The sequence below is a fragment of the Tursiops truncatus genome, chromosome 6, assembly GCF_011762595.2.
Source record: "Tursiops truncatus isolate mTurTru1 chromosome 6, mTurTru1.mat.Y, whole genome shotgun sequence".
NCBI classification, from domain to species: domain Eukaryota; kingdom Metazoa; phylum Chordata; class Mammalia; order Artiodactyla; family Delphinidae; genus Tursiops; species Tursiops truncatus.
Window position 1 is genome coordinate 76759286 of NC_047039.1, and position 15432 is coordinate 76774717.

General features: G+C 42.6%; 1 protein-coding gene across 5 annotated transcripts in view; it reads right to left on the reverse strand.

Moving 5' to 3' along the window:
• LOC101332338 (transducin-like enhancer protein 1) overlaps positions 1-15432 on the reverse strand; it is an 89958-nt gene that overhangs the window by 43323 nt on the left and 31203 nt on the right. For 3 of the 5 annotated variants that reach the window (XM_019948928.3, XM_019948926.3, XM_019948929.3), the window contains exons 6-8: positions 14339-14443; positions 1723-1927; positions 968-984 (exon numbers count right to left, since the gene is read on the reverse strand). In XM_019948928.3, coding sequence (XP_019804487.1) covers positions 968-984; positions 1723-1927; positions 14339-14443 — 327 coding nt within the window. The remainder of the gene's footprint in view (positions 1-967; positions 985-1722; positions 1928-14338; positions 14444-15432) is intronic. The other 2 variants (XM_019948927.3, XM_019948930.3) reach the window with 1 other exon arrangement.

Genomic DNA, 15432 nt, shown 5'->3' on the forward strand with positions numbered 1-15432 from the left:
AAATAGCTACCGTTCTACACAGAAGGTGTGTGTGGAGGGGTGCCTAAACTGAAAAAGTTTACACATCATCCCCCCAAACATAAGAAAGTATCAGAGTGATTTAAAAGTTCAGTATCCTATTTTTTAACAATAGTTAGATTGAAGATGATCAAAATACTGCCATGTTCAGAAAGAAGGAAGGAAGGAAGGGGGCAAAAACTGGAGGTTATCTGAGCTGAAAAGGGGCCAATTTCTCATTCTGTTTGTTCCACAACATGTAAAAGACGCATTTTAGAGACAGGCCTCCCCACAAGTAACCGGCAGATATGTGTACAGATCAAACGTGCTTTATGTAAAATGAGTAAGATTTAGGCTGGTGGAAAAAAAATGAACTCGATAAGCACAGAGCCCCGTGCACTGAATTTCCTTGGTTTTGAGAGCTTACTCAGACACTCAGTTCTTTGGACTAAAATTAAGTTAAGTTCAAGTTCACACTCCAAAGACAATTATGAAAAGAAAACTAGATATGGAAACCTAGAAACTAAGACGCATTCGCAGAGGATAATGAATGGTTTAGGTAGAAATAACACAATACTAACTAATTTCACATATGGATTGTGACCTCTTGCCTGCAGAACTGACTTAAGATAAAAATGAATACTCTCTTAAACTACAGGTAAACCTGGACTCGAAGTGCAATGATAAACATATTTTTTAAATGGGTCTGGGGCACATAGGGATCAAAGTGTATTTTCAAGTGAGTAATCATAGCAAACAGCTTTGCCTCCCTCTCACCTGATGGAAGTTTTTATAAAAGACAAAGGGTGGGGGGAAACAGTCATATTTTTTTAAAAAACAAAGAAAAACAACAGGTCGCTGAGAGAGAGTAGAATATACGTGTCTGTGCCTGTGTTTAAAGAAAGGCGGCTGAGGGTGCACTGCAGGGGGGGAGAACGCGTTTATGTGCAGCAGGCGTCAGGGTACTTACTGTGCCCGGTTCTCTGTCTGCTCCCGAGGTTACCAAGAAACGCACAGACATGCCCGTTCAGACACAGAGGCAAGAACAGAAATAAAAAAAAGGGGGGAATAATTAGAACACAAGCCCCAAACAGTTTTAAAATGGCTTTTATTTATATAAGTCATTGCACATTCCTAATACAGTGATTTCCTGAAAATTACAGTATTTTGTAAACATAAAATTTACAGTTTAACCATACACAAAAGCCTATTTTTTTAAAATTTCTTGACAGAATAAATTACTTTTTTTCAAAAATTAGTCAAGTGCAATTTTGCCCAATATTTAATGCATACTAGAATTAAAGCCTATGAAACTAAGTAGTAACAGATGCAATTATCAAACCTTTCATTTGAACACATTCACTTTCAAATTTAACTTCTTATTTCGCCCCATTTAACAACATTACTTTCTTTGAAAATTACCCAATTAAGCAGTTAACAGTTTTCCATAATATGGTACAGGCCACTGGCATTAATGAGGCAGTTGCCAAGATGTCAAGATGCCTGCCATCTAAAGAGATGGAGAAATCTACAGATGCCCACGTTAAACCCTGAAAACCTCCAGGGTGAACTGTGTTTCAGTGGCCAAGCTGTGCGACAGACAGTTCCTCTTAGCTCATTGTTTGCTCTCTGAATGGGTTGGGGCTCTCTTTAGCGGTGCACAAACTTTGCAGCACTGTAAGAGTGTTAGGGCAAGGTCCTAATCCGGCTTGCCCGGCCTCTCACCTCTGTGGTGCTCTGCATCGTGGTGCTTCTTGTCATCTTTAATTGCCAAGTGAGACTGGCCACTCAGAGCACTAGACAGCGCCAGGAGGCCGGCACTGCCGCCGAGGGGCGGGATTCCAGGAGGCTGAAGTCCCGAAGGGTGAGGGGTGAGGGGCACTGGAGGTCCATGGCCGTGAGAAAGATGCTGAGCTTGCAACTGCTGCTGCTGTTGGTGGTGGCGGTGAGAGAGGAAGAGGAGGAGGGAGAGAGAGGGGGGTGGTGGCAGTGGTGGCAGCAGACATGACAGGAGAGGATGGAGGAGACAGAACAGGAGGTTCCACACACACACACACACACACACACACACACACACAGAGGAAGGGAGCAAGGAGACAGGGAGGAAAGAGAGAAAAAAATGTGGTTAGCACTTTCAGTCCATCAAAAGCTTTCATCTGCTCAGTTACCTGATATCATATAATCTTCCCAAAACATAATCCTCAGATCGACACTGTCACTTTCTGGCCTGACTCACCCCCTGAAAGTGTAGCTACTGATTATTAGCAACCTTGGATAAGTTAGTAAGCCCTCACACGGTGGTGAGTTCCATCTCTAAGCGCCTCCAAGGATGAAATCCAGTGCATTGTTGAATCTAAGATGCCACGGATTTCAGACTCATTCTGACTTCAGAAAGGTTAAAATAGGGGAGGTGCAGATATGCATCCTAATATACAGAAACTATATTCTCAACTAGTCACCAGTTACTAGGTGACTCCATTGCACCCCAGCATTCTTGCGTTAACTTACCACAACGTTACGATGAGACAAAACCAAACATTATCTTTAGTTAACAGAACTTAGAAAGCAGGAAGAACTAGCATCTCTCATGTACTTGTGTGCCCTTAGTTCATCAAGCCCTCACAGAATGGAGGAAGTATTGATATTCCCATTTCACAGATGGGGCTCAAGGCACTGAGTTTCTCCCACCGGGTGGCAGGGAAGTGAAGTCAACGTAGGAAGGACCCTCATGGCTGTGCTCTAGTCATGGTACCACCACATACAGAGGGAGCCCTCAGGGAGCCACGCATGTGACAAATGGAAGGAACCTTAGAGACAAAACTTTGTTTATCCCTTCCTTTCTCCTGGGCCCCATGCCCCAAACCCATCCCCCTCCCGTGTGACCCTCCCGTGTCACAGAGGAAAACACCAAGACTCAGGCCAAGAACCTTGCTGAGGAAGGCACTCCCACCAGCTGTGTGGGACTCCAACCATGATGACCAAGTCCCCATTCCCAAATGCCTTCGCCTCTCTCACTTAACCCATTCCAGAAGTTAGAAACCTGTTCACTTTAGAGTATCACTGCTCTCATATATTTAAGATTTGTTGCAGGAAACGAAAAAGTATCCAAGCAATGGCCCTTGCACCATAAATCTGGCCACATTTCAGCTGTCCAACATAAAACTCGTTTTTGATGAGACAGTAAAAACGATTAAAGCTCAATTTCTAAGGTGTAATGTTAGGAAATTCTTAAGATTCTGATTTGTGCTCACTTCCCTGGGACTCAATTACTCGTTTTATTTATTACACCCTTGCACGTACTGAATATATTAGATCTTCACACCAGATCTTCAGCAATTTCCACCCTGACCACTGATCTTTGACTGAATCCTAAACATTATGCTTCCGGCACTCAAGAGCAAGAGAAAGCAGCATCTAAAAGGCAGAAGTCAGCATCTATAGTCATTTTACAGTAAATTTTCAACCACTCCTAGTACCTTTTTAAAAATCTTTAGGCGCCAACCTTCTCTTTAAACCTCCACTCCTTCCAAAGAGAGCACAGTTCTAATGCGAGGGAAACTGGAAAAGGGGTGAGGTCAGAGCAGGCAGCATTAATAGTATTCTTGGAAAGTATTTATAAACTACTCATTCACCATTTGAGATCATAATAACAACTTCTTTATGCATAAAATCACCTTCCTGTCATCCCACAGACACTAATTCTTGCTCCGTCACCTTTTAAGAGCTTGGCAGTAGCAGGACATAAAACTGAAGGAGCTGGCAGCAGCATCACGGTCCACTAGGCATGCTCATTAGCACTTAATTAGGAACTAGACACCTGCCATAAGAAATGTGCTCGGAGAAAGATGAGGAACAGGTCTGCCCTACCAGCGATTACTATCATTACTCAGAGTGAAAGCAATGTCCGGCTTCTTGGGGGGAAAGGCAGTGATGCATACACAAGCGGGTGCGGTGGGGTAATTAAGCACGGCACTGATTAAAGAAGATGAGAGAGGCTAAGCAGAGGGGAAGGAATTTAACTATAGGGTGGAGGATACCAACCCTATCACCCTTCCCTGCACCCCACCCCCAGCCCCCCTCTAACGTTCCCCCCCAAACGGAGACACCAAAACACAACTCCAGACGTGTGATTTTACGTTAGAGCAAAGGCAGTCTCAGGTGATATTTGGATATGCTAGAAGGAAGCAGATTTTCTGCCAAGCCCAAGTTGGTTTTTGGAAAGATGAACTGGAAAGCATTCTCTGATGTACTATTGAAAAGAAAGACTAAGCTTATAAAATAAAGGGGCTTTGCCACAGCTGTGAAACAGACCTGCAAAGTTAAACTCAACCTTCAGGCAAATAGCTCTCAACAGGGCTATCCAACAGCCTAATTGGCCATGAGTAAGTCCCACCTCTAGCCTGCTCTAGCTTTCCAGGCCCCTTGAAGAGATAGCTCACTGCCCATTATTAGAGGCAATTAGGTTCTTCCATCCTTAGCTTGGCGATCTTGAAAGCTCCTTCTTCCTCCTTTTTTTTTAAAAAGCATAAATCCTATCACAAAATGAAAGGAGTACTTAGTAGGTAGCGACAGGATGAATCACAGCTATTGAAGATGCTGAGGACCCAAGAAACGTGGATACTGCTGCCTCACATTCTCCTTCTTTATCCTACCATGCAGTGCCCCTAGATAATATTTCCAGCTTCCTTATCTGGCCTCAGCTCGGAATACACCAGAGGGAGGAAGGGTGGGCGGGCATAATGGCTCCCATTTCACAGATGAAAGAGTGGCTTGCCGTGGGGCTCATAGCCAGAACAATGATTGCAAAGCTTTTAGTCCCCAGAACAGCATTTTTCCTGTGACCCCAGCAGCCCAGTCCTGTTCACAAGGGATCTGTTGCAGACCTAGTGTTCCCAAGCAAGGGGAAGGAAGAGGGCAATCTCTTTCTCCACCGAGGACCTCACGTTTCTCCCTTCCCAGGTAAGGAGATACTCTTGAGGGTATGCAATACTGCACACCCAGAGACAATCCACATTCACTATTGGGCATTTACCCGGAAATAAAACCATCTTCACGATGCAGCCTCATCAGCAGTGACAGATGGGAATTTGTTCTTAGATTTATGACTCACGAGTGCCATCCCTCCAGTCCCCACTTTCCAATACCCTACATCTGAAAAAGGAAAGTATCTTTTGCTCTAGCTCTCGTCCAAGGAAGCCGATAAAGAAGAATCAAGCTGAAACAGAGATAGTTCTGGCTTCTCTCAGAAGAAGATGCTTAATAAGTAATAAGTGTTATTTCTAAGATAAAATATTTATTGAAATGAACAGAGGGCCCCCATCCAGGAGATTGAAACAACTGACTCCCCCAAAGGGCAGCCCACTTGCCCCATGTGTCCTAAAGAACATTTTTTTCTCAACACGGCTTACCTGGGACAGACTAGTACTCATCACCTTCACCAAAAGGAAGAAACATGAATGTTACTTAAAAATATATGCTACAAGAAAAGAGATCCTGACATTGCTATATAGCCAGCAACACATCAAAAAATCCAATGGCTCCGTCAATTAGGGGAATTTACATGAATCAGTCCTCCATAGACCCAAACCTACCCAAATCATCGGGCAAACTGTAAAATGTTTCTCAACGTGACAGCAAGGCTGGCTGGGAAAATTCAACCTTCTACCCATTCATTAGCTTGAACTAATTAGTAAACATTTTCTTTAAGTTAATGCTTATAGATTTATACACCACAGAACACATAAGCAACACAGTTTATAAAGCTATCAGAAAAGGCATTTCTGATGAACAATGGTGGTTTGGGGCAATATGTATCAATCTAGACTGGTAGCTCTTAAACAATTTCAATACCACTTTCCCCACCCCGGGGACATTTGGCAACATCTAGAGACATCTGTGGTTGTCACAACTGGGAGGGAAAGACGAGTAGAAGTGTTGCTGGCATCTAGTAGGTAGAGGCTGGGGATGCTGTTAAACGTCCTACAATGCACCGGACAGCCCCCAGCACAGAGAATTCACGAGCCCAAAATGTCAACAGTGCTGAGGGTGAGAAGTTCTGGTCTCAATCTAAGCTGGAATTCTGTCCCATTACGTTAGAAACCATGTTCTTATATGCCAAAGGACTTGCCAAATTGTTGCTTAAAAACCAGAAGTACTTTAAAATATTAACTTTTCACTGTCCCTTCCCCAACGAGTACCCTGTCACAGCTCAAAAAAATGAGCCTCTGCTTCCTAACGCTGACTCCACTAACAATTCAAAACAAAACAAACAAACAGAAACTTCACATTTTACAAAACAATTGGGGAAAAGAGCTAAACGGGAACTTTTACATACTGTTCTGGTGCCTCAAAGGTGATTAGGGAAAGGTTTAGTTTGGGGCATAAGGAGATAACTGTACTTGTTCTTAACCCAAACAATCTGAATAGGCTGGGAAGGAGACAAGTAAAACAAACACCAAACACTGAGTTAGTGATACCGAAAACCCGCAAGGAATAAAATAACCTCTTCCATGTCAAACAACAGCCACACATTTAGAATTTTAATTCACGTTTTACCCAGTGCAGACTGGGTCAATTATGTTGCTATGTGAAATTGACTTTGCCGTTTACATTCAGAGCCTTAATATAACTGTGCAGTGGTTTCTACATTTTTGTTTCTGAAACAGGTGTGGCACAGCGTTTATCACCACAGAGCTGCCTATACAAGTGGAAAGGACACCAGAATAAAAACGAAGGCCAACGTCCCTCTCATTCCCACTAGATGCTAATAAGTTCCTTATCACCAACCACTGAATTTCTGAAATTTAACCCACTTTATAACCTTTGGGAAAACTATGTCACACAGATCACAAACTGAACCCAACCAGAACTAAAACCATGCCCCAAAATAGCATCTTTAATGCTAAAAGCGTGACAGTAAGTGGCCTTTATAGCACTTGGTATTTAAACACTTTTAAAGGGGGGGGGAGTGAAAAGTAGCATTTATTGACAGTTCTCTCCAAGTCATCCTTGATTTTCTTCTATTTCTCTGTTCTTTAAAACACTCAGTTCTTATCTTGGGAGAGTGCAGAAAAAGAGAATTGGTGTGCTATGATAAACAAGTGGGAAAAGTGGGGAAGAGCTATGTGGCAGGAGAAACATCAAGGACACTACTACAGGAGTTATCTGAAAACCTCCCAATATGTGGATGGCCTCTCGCGTGAAGGGGACAAGGGTGATAAACAGGCAGAAACTGCTTGCTGGGGCCAAGAATTCGCAAGCCACTTGAAGACAATAAAATAAATAAATACATAAATCCATTGAGAGGCTCCATCTCGATGCGGGAGCCCACAGAAAATGAGATGCAGAAGCAACACTGATGGCCCGTACATAGGCAGGCACCAGGATGAAGGCCTAAAATTCTGAAAAGCATCTAAACTCGTCTTCACTGCTTCTGCATTTCAGCTAATCCGCACAGGCCAACTCATTCTGCATCACCCCCCGACTTATTCATCCTACCTGCCCTGGGTGTCTGTTTCCGTCGTGACTTAAAAGACCTAAACTAGAATAAGTTTTTTAAAAGCCATGTTTACTTAGGTAGATCCATTTCTAAAACCATATAAGGTTTCAGTGAAAAGATGCTCGCATCATCAGCCATCAGAGAAATGCAAATCAAAACCACAAGTGAGACAGCGCGTCACACCCACCGGGAGGGCTAGAATCACAACAATGGACAATAACAAGTGTTGGGGAAGAAGCAGAGAAACTGGAATTCTCATCCACTGCTAGGGAGAATGTAAAATGGTACAGCCACTTGGCTGTTTAAGCTAAATGGAGTTACCATATGACCCAGAGTTCCATTCCTAGATATAAACACCAGATAAAAGAAAACATGTCCACATGTCCACAATCTATACGCAAATGTTCACAGCAGCATTATTCGTAACAGTCAAGAGGTGGAAACAACCTAAATGACCAGCAACTGATTGGATAAACAAATGCAGCATATTGATGCAATGGAGTATCATTCATCAATAAAAAGGACTGAAGTACTTGCTACAACATCTATAGACCTTGAAAACATTATGCAAGTGAAATAAGCCAGACGCAAAAGGCCACATATCATATGATTCCATTTATATGAAATGTTCAGAACAGGCAAATCCACAGAGATAGAAAGATTAGTGGTTGCCAGGGGGTTGAGGGGAGGGGGCATGGGGCCTGACTACTAATGAATATGGGTTTATTTTTGGAGTGATGAAAATGTTCAAGAATTAGATAGTAGTGATGGCTGTGCAAGTCTGTGAATATACTGAAAACCACTGAGCTGTGTGTGCTTAAAAGGGTGAATGATATGTTATGTTAAGTCATCTATCAATTTTTAAAAAACTGCATAGATCTCATTTCTAAAATGAGATGCTCAACTTTCTCTTCTGAAGATTTTTCTTCTTCCTCTGAAAAGAGGGAAAATGTTATAATGCCTTCTTCTAAGAAATCCATATAAAAATCATACGAAAATATATGGGGAAATGAACAAGTAGACAATGCTTCAGTAAGTTTCCTGATAAATAAAAAGCACACTGCCCAATTCACTAGAACCCAGACACTGAAGCCAAGCTCTGCATTTGTCAGAGATACCTAGTTGTACCCTCAGTGAAAAAAAAAAAAAAAAAAAACAAAACTAGCTCGACCTAAAGGAGAGGTAGGATGCATAAAAGACTTCTCTGAGATACTGCACCATCTCTTTGGAAAATTAATAAAAGGGCTAGACTGGTGGAATTTAAGTGGCAGGTATGTCACTAAATAGGAGCTGGAAGATCCATGTTTGTTGTCATCATTTTATTTACTCCCTTTGGTAGCAGGCTATGCATTATTCTCTCAGGGTGAATTTGTTTTATAAAGAAACTTACAGCTGGGTTATTGATGGGCTTTCCAGGGATTAACTGCATACTCATAAGAATAAGAGGCTAACCTCATCCTCTTAAACTTCCCACACTACAATCCTATAGATGTCTGACAGCTACAACCGGAGGAAAAAAATAATCCAACATTTTTGCTAATCCTTAAACCAGTCATCTCCTGCAACAATAGGGAGTCCTTTAGGTCTACAACTCAATCTCTCAAGGACAGAATGGCTTCTTCTGCAGACACATCAGGAGTTTGTATTCACAGCCATCACCTACACAAATACACAGAGTCAGACACCACAGACCACCCTAGACTTCTTTTATTTCATACTAAGTTGTTTTAAAGTATAGAGAATTATAAATTTGCCTACGGAACAGGAGTATACACACATGACCACGAACTGGCGCCCCAAACCTGAGCCCCATAGGCCTTGACAGAAGTTATATTCATGGAAAGTAAGTCAGATCACATCCAAATAAACGAGAAAGGACAAACAACGCTGCTTACATTAACCCCAAATTTCCCTGAGTTCCCTGATGTTCATAGCACTGCTATGGGAAATTGTTTAAATTTTCTTATATCCAACAGTCAGCATCAAGGCAGCTATCAGAAATCTGGCATTCTGTGGTAGGGGAACTGTTCATCTGTCCATGTCTTCTGACTCTTCTCTCCTTCCAATTCTATCACAAGGATCCCCGCCACCTCCCAGGGTCAGCAAAAGGCCTGGTGCCCTTTCCTCTCTACGTTGAGTAAGCAAGCCAGTGATGCCTCGTCCTCACATTTTTGCTTCTCAAACCCCTCCATCTGCTCCCCTAACTTAGCTTTCCGCCCTGGTTCTGAACTTTAATAAGTTTGTTCGTCAAAAGTTAAATGGCAGTGCTTTTGCACTTCTGAGTCCTTATTAAAAGTCATTCAAGCACGACAACTTAATGGCAGGAGCAGAGCATCTGGCTGGGTCTAATCTCAAACACCAACATGCATGTAACCACCAGAAAAGACAAAGGAGGAGGTGACCTGCTGCTAGGAGCAATCGCCCCTTCACAGGAGCTTGGCCAACTGGACCCAGAGATCTGCTACAGGTGCTGAGAGAAACCAGGCAGACAGAACCTCAGTTCAGGGTGTCAGCACCACATGCTCGTTGAAGGCTGCCAGCCAAGGTCTTACCCCCCACAAAAGCCATGCAAGGTAAATGGTATTATCCATTGTCCTGTAGAAGGACACTGGTAGAGGTTAACTGGCTGTACAACGTCACAAAGCTAAGAAGTGGCAGTGCCGGGACTTCCCTGGTGGTCCAGTGGTTAAGAATCCACCTTCCAATGCAGGGGACACAGGTCCAATCCCTGGTCTGGGAACTAAGATCCCACATGCCGCAGGGCAACTAAGCCCGTGTGCCACAACTACTGAGCACGCAGGCCACAACTAGACAGCCCGTGTGCCACAACTAGAGAGAAGCCCGTGCCCCGCAACGAAAGATCCCATGTGCCACAACCAAGACCCAATGCAGCCAAAAATAAAATAAACATTTTTTTAAAATAAAAATAAAAAGTGGCAGTGCAAAGTCCCAACCAAGTGCATGTCATCCTAGGCCCAGGCTTTGTCCAGGTTAACACAATACAAACGGTCTTAGAAAGATGAGCATAAAACACTGAGAAGTTAGGCAGTAGGTATTTGGTTAGAAATAGATATACAACTATGTAACTGTTTCAATAAAGAAAATCACACTCTGCTAATTATTCTTTTACTCTTCTACTTTTTAATCAAAAAGCAACCATGTTTCTTTAGGGGGGTGGGAAAACTTGGCTGAGAAGAAGCACAAGGGGACTTCCTGGGGAGGTGGGAACAATCTGCACCCAGAGAGGAATGTGGGCTACAGGGTGTGTGCATGCGCCAGTGATCAATCCGTACACTCAGGAGCTGTGCATCTCACCTGTGAATAACACATCAATTTTTTAGAAAATCTGTGTGTGTACAGGTATGTATATATCCATATCTATATTTATATGATTTATATTAATTATACGTGATATAAACCCAATTAAAAGATAACACTAATTATTTGGAATCCCAATCTCAACTTAAAGTCAATACTGTAGTATCAGAGCAGCTAGAAGAGAGCTCTTAGTTCCCAACTCCCCAAATACTACAATGGGGAGTGATCTGAAGAGCCCGTCCATCAATTTTCCTTTCCTTCTGGTAGCCATTAGCTATCCCACAAATAAAATGTTACGTCAGTCAATAACCTACTTCGGTTTGAGCATTTTTAATAGCATTCCAAACTAAAAAAAAAATCTTTGAGGAATGCTGATTAAATTGTGGAGACTATCCTGATGTTTGGGGAAAAAAAAAAACCACCAAGGTTCAAATACATAAGTTTCCTTCCCACAATGAACTTGTTTTCTCAAGTACAAGGGAGTTTGTGCCAAACCAAACAAACCCTGTATCTATTAAGATCTCTGCATTTTTACTGTTACAAGAACGTAACACGTTTAATAACAAAAGAGCTTATAAAAAGCAAAATTCAAAAAGTAAGGTTGCAGTTATTAGTCTGCCAATTACCAGATATGCCATCAGTCAAGCTGTTAAAAAAAAAAGTATAACAAAAAATATCTCAATAGTTTCTCCAAGTATCAAATATCTAAGAAGCTTATCTTTCTTAAATACCAGGAATCTACGTAGGTTGAAGGCAGGTGCTGTGGTGAAAAAGATTTAAAATTCAGTATTTTCCGTCAGATATGAGAACTAAGTTTTCTATGCTGGTGAGAAATGGGCACCATTAATTCACGCTACAAAAACGGAAAAAAACATAACCTCTCTCTTCCTCCTAAAAGAGCAGCCACGGTCCCAGGACACAGCTGAGCTTACCTAGAAGCCTGGTGTCCTTGAGAAGATTTAACTTTTTCCAGGTTTGCTAAAGAGAAATATCTGTAGCCCTGTCAAGCAAGTAGTAAGCTCCTTGATTGTACCTTAAAGGGAATGAGAATGTTTCAGCTCATTTGCATTTTAAAGGGTACTCTTTCATGATCTTTCACACTTGTAATAGATGTCTAAACCGTTAAATTACTATTTCTTTTCTTAGCTTGAAAGTCGATGCAGACGAAGAGCATGGCCTCTCCCAGTGTTCTTTACCCTAAGTCGGTCCCTGAACAATACTGACAGCTGCTATCAAACCGGGCTGCATTTACCCTGCGCGCAGCTGCTGCTTGTAGGGACAGACAGCCTCCCTGAGCCTCCTCCCCTCTGGGGAGACAGGCTGACACACTGCATGTTCAATGAAGGGGTGCAAAGGTCTGCTGAATTGTCAACCCAATTTTATGCTACTTCGATTTTCCAGGACGCGCACAATTCCTTTCAAGCAAAAATCAAGCATATGCCACAGCATGAAACTTATGGTGCGGGATAATTATTGATCACTACAAACTTTAAAAGAGCCTGCTGACATAAATTAATATACTGATCCAAAAATTACAATTATAAAAGCCGCACATGCCAGTATGCTGAAGACCTGCAACTGGCGTTAGGTCTTGTGCTGGGCCCAATTCACTGATTTGGGTTATTGTTGCTAGCTATCAGAGCTAATCTGCCTTTATAATCTCAACAACATGTTTCCTGGACTAAAGCCATTCATAAAATTAGCGATTCATCTGCCCTTCCAGAACAACCTGCTATTTTTATTTTCTGATTCAACTCAAAATGAGTATTACCTATAAACATCTGGTTAACACAATTTCCTCCTTTCTAATGGACAGGATTGGGCAGCGCCTTTGAGAATGTAAGAGTACAAAGTTTTACCATTGAGAAATGATACGTAAAAATTCAGAGCCTATCAGAAAACAAACATGTTCCACAAAGTGTAACTGGGTACTTGAAAACTGCCTTGCATATGTTTTCCTTTAATCAAAACAGGCTTTTCCATCCTCATTCATCTGGGCTAAAAATTTCTGTGCTCGAGCTACAAGTACAATTTGCTATTAGTCTTTGCTAATCAAACACGGTACATGCAAAAGTACCAGTGAATATTTGATTTGATCTCTGAAATAAAGCAATTCATTACACAAGAAAAGCGTACAGAAGGCGGCAGACAAATGCAGATGTAATTGTGTTTTTTGTTGAATGTGATTAGAGAGCCCACTAAGTAACAGTCAAAAATGTGACACTGAGGGGGAGAGATGCAGAGCCCAGACCTGTGGGGAAGAGGAGGGGAGAATTGTTTATGCAGAGCTAAGCTGTCAAGTGTAATAAAGCAGCCTGAATAAAATTTAAGCTGAAAATCCACTGAAGCTCCCCATTTCAGGGAGGAAAAAGCTATTAAAAGGAAATGAAGGTCACCCTCCCAGTTTATTTCACCTAATTGACTGCCAATAGCTTACCACAGGCAACCCGACTGCAGATCTGCAATTGAGAAACTGATGAAAGGAGAGTTTTCAAGCTGAGGCTCATTCTTTAATCCTCCTTGGCTCTTATGTTTTTTCTCCATCTCCAGTTGGGATGTAATTTTAAACCCTGATGGATTAACTGGTTCCATTGTCTGTGGCCATCACTGCACTATGGCACTCTTAATCCGTACAGCAGCATGTCTAATTATCATTACAAAGTGTCTGAGGGAACTATAAAGACCAGCAGGGCATCTTCTCACAAGCAATTAACATAAATTGATAAATGAGTGATTTGAATCCGCTCAAGGCACTCACATATGAATAAAATCAGCAAGGATGGTCGCTTATTTCAGCTACTTCTTTCGCTTAGTCTGGAAGGGCAGAAAACATGAGAACCGTCCTGGATCCTGCAGTGAGGGGGCGGGGGGATGAACTCATGCAGGGGATGGACCCAACAGTTCACCAGGCTCATTAATGCGGAGCAAATGACTTGTGATTGACAACCAGTTGCCAGCAAGGAGCACTGACTGAACTCAACCCAGGAGAGCAGAAACCTGGTGAAAGGCTAGAGGGCACTAGGGCAGACAATCATCACTTCTTCAGCGGCAAGAGGGCTTTCTTTTCATTGGGGTGCCACTTAAAAATTCATGAAAGAGGCACAAGAAAAGCAAAACAGTTATGCATAGGTTCTAATACCCTGGGAAAGCAAAAGGCAAAAAAGCAAAAGACAACGAAATGAAATAATGCCGAGCTACGTCTTGACCTCACTGGGATCTAAAGTTTATACAACAGAAGTAAGGAAAGTACGTATTTAAAACCCTTGCCAAAGCTTTAACCTAAGGGAGCAAGATAAACTACATTTATTTTTCCATTGAAAAGAAGACTTATTTTTTCTTCCCCTCCTAAAAATGTTTCTATCATCTCCCTTATGCTAATCTTTCTTCCCCTACACACCTCAGCATACCTGACACTGCCACCCCCGGCTTATCAAATGGGTTAAGATCAAGCAACACAACATTATATATAGATAGATATATATTAAGCCAACAAATTAAGAAGAAATGAAAGCTGGTTATACACACTGTAGCAGGTAGACCTGGTAGGCCACGTACCCCGATGATGGCATTCAGCTCTGCCATGGTCACCTGTTTGGCACGTTCGACAGCCTGGGCCACCTGCTGTTGATGCTTTGAAAACAAGGAGAAGGAAAAGTGTTAGCAAGGCAGCCAAGACCTTCACTGTACCTTCCAACAATAAGACAAATGCCACATGAGGTGCAGACTGAAGTGTAATATGTCTTTAAATGTGAACTTGCTCGAGCACACATTGTTCCACAGAACACACAGACAAACGGCAAAGGAAAACTGAGAGCGGTGCATCCCTTAGTTCTAACCAACGCCAGTTACCACTTTACTTCTGATGGGAATCTGGGGCTCGGAATGGTAGAAAGTCAAAGGAGGACATCAAAAATGGTAACGTGAGGCCTTAGAAAATAAACAGTATGGGATTTGGAAGATCACCCTGGTTCTCAGAATGGGTTTGCTATGATAAGTTTGAGCAGGAAAAGTTTACAGCCATTTAAAAACACCCCTTTTGATACTTAAAATGTAAATATTAAGCCTGCAATCACTTCTCTGGTCAACAAATCTCAACCCACCAGTTGGTTTTTGGAAACTCTGGGAATTCCTCTCCTCCTTTAACCCCTAGATGTTTCACCCTCCACAGGGGAAAGGAAAGACCCCGCCCCCCGCCCTCCCCTCACACACTCTGAGATCACAGGCTGGAAATAGCCTGCGCACCTCCCAGCTGCACCCACAAATAAAAACAAAGCCACAGGTCTCTTTGGGAGAAAGGAGACTGTAGCAGAGACCAGGATTACTAAAATCTAATGAACAACAGGCTTCAAAAGGCCAACAGGGGACCTCCCTGATGGCGCAGCGGTTAAAAATCCACCTGCCAATGCAGGGGACTCGGGTTCGAGTCCTGGTCCGGGAAGATTCCACATGCCGCGGAGCAGCTGAGCCCACGAGCCACAACTACTGAAGCCCGCATGCCTAGTGCCCATGCTCCGCAACAAGAGAAGCCCGCGCTCCGCAACAAAGAGTAGCCCCCGCTCGCCGCAACTAGAGAAAGTCCAAGCGCAGCAAGAAGACCCAACGCAGCCAAAAATAAATTT